Here is a 15,454-nt window from a genome sequence, read left to right as displayed (position 1 = left end):
CTACACAGCCAGTTCCAGGCCAGCCAGGGCTGCCTAGTGAGACCCCGTCTCTGTAGTTTGAAATGTGGAGGCTGAAGAAATGGATCAGCAGTTAAGAGCATTGCTGCTCTTGCAGAGGACCTGAGTTCAGTGCCTTCTTCATCTGGCTTCCGAAGGCTCCGACAGGCATGGATGTATGCCCATAGAGATACATACACATACATTCAAAATTTGTTTTTAATTTCTTTAAAAATTTTTTTCTTTGAGACAGGGTTTCTCTATGTAAACCTGGCTCTCTTGCTCTATAGGCCAGGCTGGCCTCAAACTCACAGAAACCCACCTGCCTCTGCCTTCCATGTGCTGGGATTAAAGGTGTACACCACCACGGCTGGGCAAATTTAAAAATCTTTAAAGGAAAAGAAAAAAATTTAAAAAATCACAGAGGTACAGTGCTTGTCAGGCTAGCATATGGGAGACCTGAGAGTTAGTCCCCAGAATCACATACAAGTGCCCATGCACTCAAACACACACGAAGACAATGAACCAACGATGGCAATTCAGACCTGTAAATCTAGCACCAGGGAAGTGAAGCCAGGAGGATTGCCATGAATCCAAAGTCAGCCTTGACTACATAGTGTTCAAGGTAGCCTGGCTACACCGGGAGACTTGTCCTAAAAACAAAAGCCAAGGATGTGCACTGCTCTTGCAGATTATCTGAGTTCAGTTCCCAGAACCCACGTCAGGCCGTCCATGGCTGCCTCTAAGTCCAGCCCAAGGGATCTGACACCCTTCCTGGCCTCTATGGGTACCTGCACTCTTCTCTATCTCCCTCTCTTTCTCACACACAATTCAAAATAAAGATAATTAAATAAAAAAGAAAACACAAAAAAACAAAATCCAATTAAAAATAAAAAGTCAAATTAATCAATTTCATGCTATAAATTCAGATAAATTGTAGCACACAAACACATACGGAAACACATAAGCACGCACCTGTAAGAGAGCTGGAGGAAATGAACATGGACTGGATATCTCCTGATTTAAGGAGTGAGGCCTGCTGGGCAGTTGTGGCACACTCAGGAGGCAGAGGCCAGCCTGGTCTATAGGACACGTTCCCTGACAGCCAGGTCTACACAGAGAAACTCCATCTCAAAAATAAAAAAAAAAAAGACTGGTAATTAGCTGTGCAGATGTGAATGGATGTGTTGTCTGAATGTATGTCTTTGCACCATAGTGTGCCTGATGCTGGAGGAGGTCAGAAGAGAGCATCGGATCCCTTGGAACTGGAACTGCCATGTGGGTGCTGGATTCAAATCTGTGTCCTCTGGAAGAGCAGCAAGAGCTCCTAGCCATTGCTCCATCTCCCTAGCTTCCCATGGCTACTCAGCTGCCTTCCTTCCTTCCTTCCTTCCTTCCTTCCTTCCTTCCTTCCTTCCTTCCTTCCTTTCGTTTTTCAAGACCAGGTTTCTCTGTGTAGCCTTGACTATTCCTGGAAATCACTCTGTAGAGCAGGCTGGCCTGGAACTCGCAGATATCTGCCTGCCTCTGCCTTCTGAGCGCTAAGACTACAGGCATGTGCCACACTGCCTGGTTCTGCTTTTTTTTTTTTTTTTTAATACACTTTATCTATAGAGATAGACAGTGGCATTCAGATAAAATGTTTATTAATTTGCTGGGCAGGGTAGTGCACATACGTAATTCCAGAATTTTGGAGGCCAAAGCAGGAGAATCTCATTTAGGTTAGCCTGGATGACATAGTGAGTTCCAGACCAGCCTGGGATGAGTGAGACCCTGTCTTAAAGACAAATACAAAACAAAACAAAGCAAAACTGAATTTCCTGGAGCTGGGTCAGTGGCTAAGGATGAGTACTTGGTTTGTTTGTTTGTTTTTCGTTTTTTCAAGACAGGGTTTCTCTGTGTAGTCCTGGCTCTGTCCTAGACCTAGCTCTGTAGACCAGGCTGGCCTTAAATTCAGAGATCTGCCTGCCTCTGCCTCCTGAGTGCTGGGATTAAAGGAGTGTGACACCATCACCCAGCAAATAAATTTTATTTTTAGGTTTACTTATTTTTATTGTATTGCATGTATGTCTGTATTAGGTATATCTGTATGAGGGTGTTACATTAGAGACAGTTGTGAGTTGCCCTGTCGGTGCTGGGAACTGAACCTGGGTCCTCTTAAAGAGCAGCCAGTGCTCTTAACCTCAGAGCCATCTCTCCAGCCCTGAGTACTATTCTTGCAGAGGACTTGAGTTCAATTCCAGCACCCGTGTCAGTTGGCTGATAGTTGCCTATAAGTCAGCTCTCGGGACCTGATGCCTCTGGCCTGGGTGAATACTTGTGCACATAACCCACACACACACATCAGGGCATAATTAAAAACCTAGCATACATCTACACATGATTAAAAGGAAGAAAAGCAAATCTTTAAACTAAAAAAACTGCTTTCAGATCATTTGGGAGGAGGAAAAGGGAGTTGACCATAAGCCGTTAAGGAAGGGTGATGGCTGGCTGTGTGGCTCAAATTTTGTTCTCTTTACTTTTTGTACCTTTGTCATTTTCTATAACAAAAAAAAAAAAAAAAAAAAAAAAAACAACGCAAGATAAGACTCAAATTCTGGGGCCAGAGAGACGGCTCAGCAAGTAAGAGCACTTGCTGCTCTCACAGAGGACTCCCCATCACCCAGGTGGCAGCACACAACTGTATTAACTTCAGTTGGGATGGGTATGCGTATGATGTATACACATATCTCCACGCAGGGAAAATACTCATGTTCATAAAATCAATTTTTTTAATTAAAAAAAAGTCAAATCTGAAACGTGGAAAAATGTTACTATGTGGCGCTATTTTTTTATCTTTTCTGTAGAGTAGATTTAATTTGTTCTGAATAGCTCAGCAGGGCAAAGATCATTTCTCTACAAAGAGAAACCTTGTCTCAAACCCTTACCCACCCTTCCCAACCACCTCTTTGTCTTTTATTTATCTGCCCCAGAGGGAGGCCCCACAGCCTAGCACCGCCCCCAGGGCCAATTCTGAGCAGTCCTTTGGGGCTGAGAGAAACTTCTGGTCATATGCCACCAGTCAGCATCCTGCTCCGGCAAGGGCAGGGTGGGGCTAAAATCCAGGACAAGCGCTGGAGCTGCCTTCACGAACCGTCCCTCATTCTCCCTGTTATGCCTCTGTTCATCTAATGAGGAACGAAACAGCAGGAAGGGAAGCAAGGAAGAGGGCGAACAACAAACCTCCACGAGCTCAATAGTTTTGGCCTGGCTGAATTTCTGAGCTTCCGGGGGAGGCGATGGGTATCCCAGCATCCTGCGCAGTGGTCGGAGACTACACACACTTGATTCAGAGGGAAGCTGAGGTGGCAGACCACGTGAGCCCATGTGTCAGAGACCAACCTGGACAACATAGCCAGATTCGGTCTCAGAAGAAGACAAAACACACAAACCAAACAACAACAATAGGCAAAGGAGAAAAAAAAAGCAAATTTTTGGGGTTTTTTTGAGTATGGACTCATAGGGGAAAAGGCTCAAAGTGGAGATCAGTGACCCTAGTGTGATTTGAGTGTCACAGCCTTGTAACATTGTGGCCAAGCTCTAACAATTAACGGCTACTGTGAAGTGGAGAGTGTAGGTGGCACAATTAACACTGGGCATTTGACACTCCAGCTAGTCTCTAAAAAGAATGACCAGGAACTAGCCGGCTGAGGAAAAAGGCTGCAAGTGCTGTTCCGTGCAGAAAGGAATAGCAGTTTCTTAGACCCTTAGGCAGCAGAGGGTGGTTCATTTTCCAGGAGGGATTTTTACAAGGTTAATTCTCTTGACTTTGTTTAGTTTTTATGTATTTTTCTTCCTTCGGGTTAAAGGGTCTTTCTCTCCCTCTGCCACACTGGATTCCAGAGTGCCAGCCTCAGGCTGCAGCCACCTGAAGAGCACTGTGGCTGGGACAGCTGCGCCTTCTGCCCTGACATCTGGCCCCGTCCGGCTTTCTCCGCGTTGTTTTGTTGTCATTGTCTTTTTTTTTTTGTTTGTTTGCGTTTCGTTTTGGCCACTCTAAGCAGTGTGACTGATACCTCATGTTCCCTGGATGATGGTGGCTGCGTCTGACCGCTCTTGTCCGGTGTCTGCAGACTTGGTGGGGTGGTGGGGTCTGAAGAGCGCAGAGTGGGAGGGCCTGTCGAGGCAGCAAGCTTGGGAGGGTCCCGGGGGAGCTGCGTGCGGGGAGCTGACAGCGGGCGGGGGCGGGGAGATGAGCCTCGCCGCCCACTCCGCACCCCGCTCTGCTCTGCGCGCTCCCGGCTCCTCCGCGCTCTCCCAAGCGCCCAGCGGAGCAGCGGGATGGAGGAGGAGCTGACCTGGGAGACCCAGGGCTGTGAGTCCCGGGGCCGCGGCGGGTGGGCGCGGCGGGGATGGGCTGGGGACCGCGGCCCGGTGGGGGACCCCGAGTTCACAGAGGGCGGCCCACCGCACAGGCTGGCCCTTCCTTGCGGCTCCCGGAGGAACGTCACACAGGCGCAGGGCGCAGCGGCCGCTGTGTATAGGACACGACAAGTCCGGAGCGACAGCGATCTGTGATATTAAGTTGCTTTGTGTGCCTTGAAGTGGGTCAGGCCGGTCTTCCACCTTCGCGGCCACGTGGGTAGGGCCTGCCGTCATCTCCATTTTTCAGGAGAAAGCTGAGGGACAGGGTGAGGTCACGTAGTGGTAGAAATGCTGAAATCAGGAATAGGGGCTCATGCAGTTCAACTGGCAGAATGTTTGTTTGCTATGCACGGGGCCCCGGTTCGATCCCAAGCACCATGTGAAACTAGGCACGGTGGCACATGCACATGCCTTGGGGACGTAGAGGCAGGAGGATCAGAAATTTAACATCATCTGCCATCCTTGGCTACACAGGGACTCCAAGGCCGCCTGGGCTATATGAGACCCTGTCAACTCCCCCCCCCCCCAAACAAAGGCCTAAACACCCCAGTTTGCCCAGAATAAAATGGGGTATAGATATCAAAGGAGAAACCAGGATCTGAAAAAGAGATTCTGTGGTCAGCCCCAGTCCTGAGTGAGGAACTTCAGAGCCTCTTCCAGAATGTCCCCAGACCCAGGACCCCTGAATGTGGGGGACGCATGCTTGCGGGCCTCAGCTGTCCTGGGACACCTGCCTGGGAGAGGAAGAGGACTGAGCTATCACCTCCTTTGAGAATTCTTGGTCTTGCTGTCCAGGCTGAGCCCTGGCCATTGAACCTGGGGTGCTTTTCCAAATCCCATAGTCCTGCACACTGAATTGCAAAACGCTGAAGCCAGACGTTACCATCTGCCTGGGTGAGTGAGAAATGCACACTGGGCTCCACTGAGCCTATATGTGGCTTTTTAAGTTTTTATTTTATTTTAAAATTACTACTACTACTGTTGACATATTCTCACTGTGTACTCCTGGCTGTCCTGGAGCTTACTATTTAGACCAGGGTGTAGTTTTGCCTAGCTCTGCCCCTGAGTTCTGGGATTAAAGGCACATGCCTTACTTTGTTATTTTTAATTTGTGTGTGTGTGTGTGTGTGTGTGTGTGTGTGTACTGGAAGAAGCCAGACGTGGATGCTGGGAACCAAACTCAGTTCCTCTGAAGGAGCAGCAACTGCACTCAAACCCTGAGCCATCTCTCTAGGATGTGCCCCGACCCCTACCTTTTCATGCGACAGGGTCTCATGTAGCCACCACTGGATTTCAGCTTGCTAAGTAGCTGCTGCTGTCCTCCAACTCCTGATCCTCCTTCATCTCCTAAGTGCTGGGATTATCGGAGCGTCACTACACCCAGCAAGGCGCTGATTAGCTTAGAGGGATCACAGTTCTGCTGGGTCAAGGTTCTCCCAAACAGAGAGCGCAGTGGAGTGGTGAGAGTGTGTGATTCTGGGCAGAGAAGCCAACGCTGATAAATCTCAGGCGTCAGAGAGCCTGGTGCGCGTTTGTGCAGGCTGGGAGTGTGTGTGGGGGAGTGCATGGAAGAGCGAAGGTTTTCTTTCTAACTCTGTCACTTCAGTGCATGCTCTCCTGCCAAGACACTGGCCGTCTGTCCCTGGCTGCACAATGACTAGGCTCACGTGTGGAGGTCAGAGGACAACTCTCAGGAGTTGAGCGAGTCTTTCCTTCCACATTGTTTTTGAGGCGGTGTCTCTTTTGCTGTTTCTGCCAAACTGTGGGGCATACTCCAAACTAGCTGACCTGCAAGGTTCTGGGCAGGTCTCCAGTGTCCGCCTCCTAGCTAATGCCAAAATGACAGATGTGCTTCACCACATCTGGCTCTTCCCATGGGCTCTGGGACTCAAACTCATGTCCTCAGGCTTGCCTGGTAAGCACCTTCACCTACTGAGCCATCTTGAGCTCTTTTTTACATTTTCTTAGTGAGCATGCATTTGTGTGTGTGTGTGTGTGTGTGTGTGCACGCGTGCGTGCGTGCTCGCGTGCACAGACACTCATGAAAGCACAGCGTTTGGAATCAGTTCTTTCCTTTCACTACGTGAGTTGGGTCTTGGGGATTGAGCTCCGGCTGTCAGCTTTGCTGGTAAATGTCCTTACCGGGTGAGCCATCTCACTATCCCCTTCCTCCCCCTCTTTTTGAGGTTTTGTTTATTTTTATTTGTATGCGTGTGTCTGTCTGTGTGTGAATACGTGCACGGGTAGGTCCCTGAAGACCCAGAGGAAGTGTTAATCCCTGAAGCTAGAGTGATGCGCGATGTGAGCCGCCCAATATGGGTGCTGGGAACTGAACTCAGATCCCCTGAAAGAGCTGTAAGAGCTCTTAACTGTTGACCCGTCTTTCAAAGTACATGTTTATGTATTTATGTTGTGTATGTGCAGCTATTTTACCAGGGTGCTCATGTGACCCTTCCACCCATCTTGCCAGTCTTTTTTTTTTTTTTTTTTTAAATAGGGTTCTAGGGATCTGAACCCGCTAGCTCAGGTGCTCACATCTGCAAGGCAAGTGCTTTAACTAAGCCGTCTCCTTGTGCCCTGAAGGTGCTTTGAGGAGAGAGAAAGAATATGGAGATGGGAGTCTTCCAGCCAGGCAGTGCAGAGTGGGCCCCAGATGTGGAGGTAGAAGGGTTAGAGCTAAGGCACGAGGAGAGGAAAGGTGGAGAAACAAGGAGTAAGAGGGTCTGAAAAGGGAGACGCCACCCTGGCCTTCCTCGGTTTGGCACAGTAAGTCCTCGCTGTCTTCTCCAGTGGTTGAGTCTGAGCAAAGGTGGCCACCCACTCCAGTGGGAACGCGGTCCAGCTGTCTCCACGCACATCTCTAAGAGTGTGGGGTCCCTTCTTCTCATCCCGAATCCCCCTTTCTCCCCAGTGCTTCCCCTGGAGAGACAGCTGCATGAGGCCTCACGCTGGAACCGGGTGGGGAGGATGAAGGAGCTGTTTGAGAAGAGGGTTAACGTCAGGGCTGGAAACCACGTGAGTATGAGCACCGGGCAGCGCTGCCACCCTGTCAGGGGAGGGGCGTCTGTGTGCATTGACTTGTGGGGAGGCCCATGCTGTGTCTCCATTACCTGAACCAGCCTAAGCATCAGGATTCCAAGCCAGGCGTTGGCAATTCCAGAGCTCAGACTTGGAACCTGTGTGGCCCATCTAAGACACAAAAGTGGGGAGGTGTAGTGGGCGGGACTCTGGGGACCACAAGGGACCAGCCTCCAGGCTCTGGAGAATGTGTGTTAGGCAGCAGCTGGGGGCAGCTTTCTTAACACCAGCTATTCCCACTGTGTATGAAAAGAGGCACAGGTCCATTCTGGTAGTCTAAGAGTTGGACAGGGAAGCCTTAGTGTCCATGGAAGAAGTGTGCCTTCTAAGTGGATACTGAAGATGGGCCCAGATCCATGCAGGTGGCCCCCATCTGACTCCGATGGACTTCCTGGAGGATAAACCAGGGCTTGGTTAGCAGGCACTGAGTGCAGACTCCTTGACGGCAGCAGACGGTGCGCTGTCAGAGGTGACGGGACAGGGGTATGCTATCAGTCTTCAGAGCCGGCTTGGGAGGAGTAGGAATAGCAAAAAGAATTACGAGCGTGTACGGTGGCACATACCTTTAATCCCAGCACTCAGAGGCAGATCTCTGTGAGTTTGAGACCAATCTCATCTACAAAGTGAGTCCAGGACAGCCAGGAGGCACAGAGAAACCCTGTCCTGAAAACAAAACAAAATCCAACAACAACGAAGAATTATGAGTGTGTGTGAGATGTTCTGGTTTTCAGAGCACTTCCCACCAGCTTCTTGGCAGCTGCCACCCGGCTTTGGAGAGAGTCAGAGAGTAGGTGTATTGACTCTGTGTGTAGTTCAAGGCAGGTGCAATGGGGCAGAGGCAGCGTGTGGTTGGTGATTGAAGCTTTGGTCTCAGCTCCTGAACAAGTAAGTACTTGAAGGATGACAGTGCTTTGTCTGTCTGTCCGTCCGTCCATCCATCCATCCATCCATCCATCCAGTTATCCATCTAAGTCACTAATTATATTTACTCACACATTCATTGGTGTCTTCGTTCACTAAGTGCATTGTCTCCTGCGCACTGGCTTATTCACTCATTCACTAGGAGTTTATTCAGGGAATACTCTATGCAGGGTGCTTGAACAGCACAGAACCCATGACAGCTGTGGTCCCTGTATTCATGGAGTTTGGCGAGGGTAGCAAGGACAGCAAGCCAACTATCTCACTCCGACTGCGATACACTGTCCTATAGGCACAGGGAGGGGTCCGAGGGCTTTGTCACACCTGGCGGTCTCGCAGAAAGCTTCCATGGAGTGAGATGAAGGCCAGTGTTTCAGGCAAAGGGAATGGTGTGGCAGAAGCCCTGAGGAAGGCAGAGCTGGTCTCCGGACATCACACAGAAAAGCAGCACTTCCATTTGCTGCCTCTCATAAGCTGAGGTGGTAGAGAAGGTCTCTACACTGAGGGAGGCCTATGGCCCAGGCTGCTCACATGGACTGGGGCCCAGCAACCAGGATGAACTCCCAGGGTGGTGGAGAGTGAGCCAGACGGCCAGGCCTCTTTCAGCTCATTGTGAGGGAAGAACCAGATACTCCCTTTCCCTGGGGGACTTAGAGAGCTGTCCTAGGTCACATGTGGCTTCCCAGTAGGAAGAAAGATTTGTTGCTGGAAACCATCTGGCCCCTCTGAGAAGGAGGGAGGGGTGGGCAGTGCCAGGCCACACAGGGTCTTGTAGGCCCAGGCTCAGGCATTTGCCCCAAGAGCAGTGGGAAGCTGTGAAGAGTCTCAGGCAGGGACAGATGGGCCCAGTCAGTGTATCTTTTGACATTTGTACCATGTCAGGGAGAAGGAACCTCAAGAAAGGCTCAGTCCCCACCCAGCTAGTTACCAGAGCCACCAACAGCCCTTCCTCTTGCAGGCCAGCTGTCTTGTAGGGAGGGTGCCGGGGCAGGCCAGACATCTGGGCATAGTGACAAGTTTCCTCTCCCCCTGGCAGGTGGGAAGAGTGGCCTTGCACTGGGCTGCAGGTGCTGGGCACGAGCAGGCTGTACGGCTGCTCCTGGAGCATGGGGCTGCTGTGGACGACGCGGACTCGGTAGGGAGGGGTCTGTCTGTCTGTCTGTCTCAGGGGCAAGGACATCCTAGATGTCTTTGAGCAGTTGTCATTGGCAAGATTGCCAGTAATGTGCAGATGCTTAGGTAAAGGCTGGGCCCAGCTCAGTCTTAGGTCCAGTGATACTGGACCATGATACTAGGCAAGTATTGTACCCTTTTCTCTGGCACAGGACGAAAGTGCTCTTTAGTATCAATGGCCTTTCAGTTCTGGGAACTTTTTCAGTCCTTCATGATACCACGTGATGAGGGAGATTAGTAAGCCACAGAACATATAATCATGTGGATCAATAATGGCCTGCTTAGTAAAGGGCCCAAGCAGATGGTCTCTTGTGATAGGCTGCCATGAGGTTCTGCCCTGGTGGTCACCTGAACAGGCAACTTGCTAAGAAACCATGTCCTGGCACAGATTGGGCAAATGGTTAGATGGCATCTGCATGAAAGGGAGGGAGCCCCAAAGAGAGGCTCTCCAGAATTGCCTCCTCAGCTGTAGAGGGCAGAATCTGAAAGTGACATTCGATACAGATATACTTAAGAATGGACACTCAGGGGCTGGAGAGATAGATGGCTCAGAGGTTAAGAGCACTGGCTGTTCTTCCAGAGGTCCGGAGTTCAATTCCTAGCAAGCCCATGGTGGCTCACAACCATCTGTGAGATCTGTTGCCATCTTCTGATGCAGGTGTACATGAAGACAGAACATTGTATACATAATAAATAAATAAATCTAAAAAAAAAAGAATGGACGCTTGAGGCTAGAGAATGGCTCAGCTGTGCAGTGGAAGTCCAGCAATCCTGGGTTTTATCCCCAACACGGGGATAAATGGGAGGGAGGAGAGAAGAAAGAAAAAGGAAAAGTATATATAGAGAGAAGAGAGAGAAGGTCTCAGGGAGCCCAGGCTGGCCTCAAACTCAAAGACAACCTTGAACTTCTGTTCTTTCTGCCCTCACTGCCTGAATGCTCTGAAGTTTGGGGACTACAGGCGTGTACCACCATGCCCAGTTTATAGGGCACTGGGGATTGCAAGCAGGACCTCACACATGCTAGGCAAGTACTGTACCAGCTGAGTTACACACGTAGGCCCCAAACTAAATGTAAACTAACTAAATATATAATAAAAAGCACTGGGCGTTATGTGACAAACCTTTAACCCCAACACTTAGAAGGCAGAGGGAGACAATCTCTGTGGGTTTGAAGTCAGCCTGGTCACATGGTGAGTTCCAGACCATCAGGGCTATATCGTGGGTCCCTGACTCAAAATAAGGCCGGTGAGATGGCCTAGGGGGTAAGGGCAGGTGCCATGCAAGCCTGGAAAGCTAAACTCAGTCACTCAGCCCTTGAAGGAAAGAGCGAAGTGCAGGGTTCTCTTTCACCCTCACAGTGCTCTGCTGCGAGCACACACAATAAATATGAGCTGGGTGTGGTGGCGCACACCTTTGGTTCCAGCAATTGAGAGGTGCAGACAGGAGGATGAGGAGTTCAAAGTCATCCTTTGCCTCCTAGTTTGAGGCTAAGCTCGACTACATGTGAACCTATCTCAAAAACAAAACAAAAAAACAAAACAAAAGATTCCAAACAAACCTGAGATGTGTTCCCTCCAAACATTTCATTTTAAATGGTCTTTCTGTTGAAGTGGCCGTGAGAGCAGATGGTGCCTTTTTTATTTTTAGGTTTTTATCCAGCAAAAGCGAGTTTCCGATCCTGTATCAGTCTCTATTTTAATAACAGCAAAACTGGGGCTGCAGAGGTTGCTCAGGGGTTTAGAGCACTTGTTGCTCTTACAGGACCCAGGTTTGATACCTAGAACCCACATGGCGGCTCACAACCATCTGTAACTCCAGCTCCAGAGGATCTGATACCTTCCTCTGGCCTCCTATGGCAACAGGCATACATGCAGTATGCATACACATATACAGGCAAAACCCTCACACATATAAAATAAAATAAATAAATATCTTAAAAAGCAAAACTTTCTGTTTTTTAAAAATATATTTATTTACACAGTACTCTCCCTGCATGTACACCTACATGCCAGAAGAGGGCACCAGATCTCATTATAGATGCTTATGAGCCACTAGGTGGTTACTGGGAATTGAACTCTGGACCATTTTCAAGGGCAGCCAGTGCTCTTAACCTCTGAGCCATCTTTCCAGCACCAGCTTTCTGGTTTTTAAGTGCCTAAAACTTAGGGCTCTCTGAACTGAGCTGTACCGATAGATGGATAGTTTGGCCTGTGTGGCCACAGCCACGCCTCTGTCTCCTCCCCTTCTCCTCACTTCCCTGTGCCTTCTCCCCTAGTTTGGGATGAATGCGCTTCTCCTGTCTGCCTGGTTCGGCCACTTGCAGATTGTGCAGATCCTGGTCAATGCTGGGGCCAAGGTTCACTGTGAGAGCAAGGTAAGGCCTCAACTGGCAGCCCCAACCCCTCTGCCTTCCCGCTTCTCCCCTCTGTTCCCCACCTGCTTCTGCCTGTGGCAGCTTGCCTGCCCCTCTGCAACCTTGCAGCTCCTACAGAGCAGAGACCCTCCTAGACTGAGAAAGGGCAGGAGAGTTTTCATCAGGCACTTGTCTCTCGTCTGGCTGTTCTACCCCTCCCTGTCCTGGGCTGGAAATTCTCCAGCTGTCTGGCCAGCTGGTTTCCATATTTACAGATAGGGATCTGCCCAACACCCCACTGGGCAGTTAGGAAGCTGAGCAGAGGCAGGCCTCCTGCCAGGCTCTGCCCTCTTCATCCTCAGGGTGGCGGATGGAAGGATCAGAACCCTGATACCAACTCTTACACCTGGTGTGGTTACTCTATCACCAAAGCCTGTTTTCCATTTGGAAATGGGGGTGTGCCTACCCACCTCAAAGTGGTCGAGAAGCAAGAGCAGTAGTGGGGGTGACCCCTCAGGCTCTGTGGGTGTTACCTTTAGGAACCTGCTCGCCCTTGGCCCTGGGTGTGTGGGTGACTTCGGGGAGCAGGGTCCCACAAAGCTGGGTGCCTGGAATCCCCTCCACTGGGATTCATACAACCCAGGCTGCCCTTGAACTCGTTAGAGAGCGGAGGATGACCTTGATGCTCTTGCCTCTACCATCTGCGTTCGGGATTCCGGGGCATGCCATTACATCGTGTTTGTCCTGTGCCAGGGATGGAACCGGGGCTTTGTGCATGCTCAGCTATCACTCCACCTACTGAGGCCTATTCTTAGTCAAAATCGGTTTCCTTTCATGGTGCCAAGCATCCCCCAAAAGATGTCTAACTTAACTCAGATCTAGGAATTCCCAGAATCTAATATGACAAAAGGAATTTTGTAAATGAGGTTATAGATCTTGAAGTGTGAAGTTTGCTTTTCTTTCTAATTTATGGGCCACATGGGCCCCTTGGTTTTTTGTTTGTTTTTGTTTTTGTTTGTTTGTTTGGTTTGGTTTGGCTTTTCTAGGCAGGGTTTCTCTGTATAGCCTTGGTTGTCCTGGACTCATTTTGTAGACCAGGCTAGCCTTGAACTCACAGTGATGCACCTGCCTCTACCTCCCAAATGCTGGGATTAAAGGCATGCTCCACCACTTCCGGCCTCACATGGGCCCCTCGTGATCACAGGAGTTCACACAGGGAAAGAGAGGAGGCAGAGAAGGGCTGGCAAAGGAGGCTCTGTCTGCAAGGTCCGTTCCCAGCACCCACAGTTCACAACTGTTTGTAACTCTTGTAACCATAGCCCGACCTTCTCTCCAGGCCGATAGAAGAAATGTGCCCTGCTCACCCATTTTAGGCATCCTTTAATTTTAAAAATTGTAGTGTGTGAGAGAGGGGAGGAAGAGGGGAGAGAGAAAAAGAGTAAGGGGGGGCAGCTAGCAGAAGTTGGTTCTGTTCTCCCACTGTGTGGGAGGGATCTGGGCATCAAATGCAGATTGTCGGTTGGCTGCAAGTGACTACAGCGCCGAGCTGTGTCTCCAGGCCCAGAAGTGCATGTGAATACATCTGTCTGGACATGGTAACATGTACCTGTAACCCCAGCTCTCTGGAGGCAGAGACAGGAAGATTAGAAGTTATAAGCCAGTTTGAGCTACCTATTGAGCGCCTGTCTTAAAAAAACAAACCAAATTAGACAAAGAAAGCTGTGTATAAAGTGGGGTTTGGGCCCCAGATGTGTAACGTTGAAGGCATAACCGCTCTAAGGTAGGGTAGAGGGGAAGGTTTTAGTGTAGAGTCGAGATGCCTCCGGAAGAGCCCAGAGCAGGGAGAGAAAGTAGTGGACCGAACACAGCAAGTAGACTGACCTGGGCCATGGACCAGGGAAGGGGAGAGGAAGGTGAGAGAGTGAGCGAGAGAGAGGACAAAAGAGATCAAGAGAACCAAGAGAGAGCCAAGAGAACACGAGCACGTGGCTGGAATGGCAGGATTATATAGGACGCAGAGGCTGGGGCAGCCAGGATGCCAGCATGGACTCGGTAGCAGGTTCTTGGCGGTGCTGAGGGAAGCTGGAGGCTGGCATGCACTTTGGTATGCCAACAGGCAGCACAGTTGCCATTTGTCCCAAGTTTCTCCTGACCTGACAGGTAGCTGCTGTTTACAGTGATCTCCTGTAGCGGCAACGGAAAACCAATGTTATTGTCATAAACCTGCATATTTGATTTAAGCATTTCTCAAGTAATGTATATGTTTAAGCAAATGTTCTGAGAAGGGGTTCCTAGGCTTTACCAAATGCCGAAAGGGGACGACAGAGGCTGGGACGTGGCTCCACGGTAGAGCACTTGCCTAGGACACATGGACCCGAGGTGGAGCACCGGTTCCCCAAGGGGGTGGCTCTGGCAGACACTGAGGCCATACCCAGCGCTGGAGTTCTTAGCCAAGGGCTATGCCACCGTTGGGAGCTGCCTTAGTCAGCGCTGTGATAAAGGCCATGACCGAGAGCTTGGGGAGGAAAGGGTTTATTTCAGTGTGACTCTCAGGTCACACTGCCTCACTGAGGGAGTCAGGACAGGGACGCAGACAGGACAGGAACCTGTAGGAGGAGCTGGTGCAGAGGGCTTGGAGGGGCGCTGCTCGCTGGCTTGCTCCTCATGGCCTGCTCAGCCTGCTTTCTTACAGAGCCCAGGACCACCAGCCCAAGGATGGCACTGCCCCCACGGGCTGGGAAGGAAATTCCCCACAGATATACCTACAGCCAATCTAGATGGAGGCATTATCTCAGTTGAGGTTCCCTCTTCCCAGGTATGTCTACATTTGTGTCAAGTTGGCCAAAAACAAAACAAAACAACCACAGACCCAACCAGGACAGGAACTCAACAATGGCAGGAGTGTGACAGTTCTCAGCAGGGATGCTGCTGTGTTAATAGGCCGTAGGTCTGAGCGAGGGACCTTCAGAGGGCACCTAGGGGAGACACCCAGATGCAAACTCATGGTCCTTCTGCCCAGGGCTCAGAGCCCTGGGGAATCTGTAGCTGTCTTGATAGATCTGCCATGAAGAGACTGCTGTGAATGGACCTTGGTTGTGTGTGCGTGTGTGATGTGTGTTGTCCTATGGGGGTACTGAGTGACGGACTACATTTTAGATCTCCTTTGCTTTACTATCCTGTTCTTGGTGACACAACACTCTAACGTTTAATTGAACTTTAGTTAAAATAAATAGGACTTTTTTTCTCTCTTTCCTCCCTCTCCCCTTCTATCCTTCCCCTTTCTTCTTTTGTTTGTGTAGATAGGGATTTATTCTGTAGCCCAGGCTCGCCTAGAACCCCCTATGTAGCCCAGGGTGGCCTCAAGACAATCCTCCTGCCTCAGCCTCTTAAGTGGATTGTTGTGTCAGTCAGTGTACCTGGGATTCTTTTCTTTCTTTGATTTGAGGGCACCATGTGGCCCTGCATGTTCTTGAACTTGTTATCCGCCTGCCTCGGCCTCCTCAGCGCTTTCCTGATATTGTTCATAGCTCC

General features: G+C 50.2%; 1 protein-coding gene across 1 annotated transcript in view; it reads left to right on the top strand.

Annotated features, from left to right (window-relative positions):
• The first annotated feature begins 4,245 nt into the window (after positions 1 to 4,245).
• The window catches only part of Ankdd1a (ankyrin repeat and death domain containing 1A), a 28,681-nt gene continuing 17,472 nt past the window's right edge, over positions 4,246 to 15,454 (top strand). The window contains exons 1-4 of the mRNA XM_055598811.1: positions 4,246 to 4,351; positions 7,313 to 7,416; positions 9,434 to 9,532; positions 11,846 to 11,944. Of these exons, the coding sequence (XP_055454786.1) occupies positions 4,318 to 4,351; positions 7,313 to 7,416; positions 9,434 to 9,532; positions 11,846 to 11,944 (336 nt within the window). The 5' untranslated portion in view covers positions 4,246 to 4,317. The remainder of the gene's footprint in view (positions 4,352 to 7,312; positions 7,417 to 9,433; positions 9,533 to 11,845; positions 11,945 to 15,454) is intronic.

The sequence above is a fragment of the Psammomys obesus genome, unplaced genomic scaffold (assembly GCF_907164565.1).
Source record: "Psammomys obesus unplaced genomic scaffold, mPsaObe1.curated_primary_1811, whole genome shotgun sequence".
Taxonomy (NCBI): domain Eukaryota; kingdom Metazoa; phylum Chordata; class Mammalia; order Rodentia; family Muridae; genus Psammomys; species Psammomys obesus.
The sequence above is the reverse complement of the archived record's forward strand: the minus strand, read 5'-3'. Positions and strand labels throughout refer to the sequence as shown.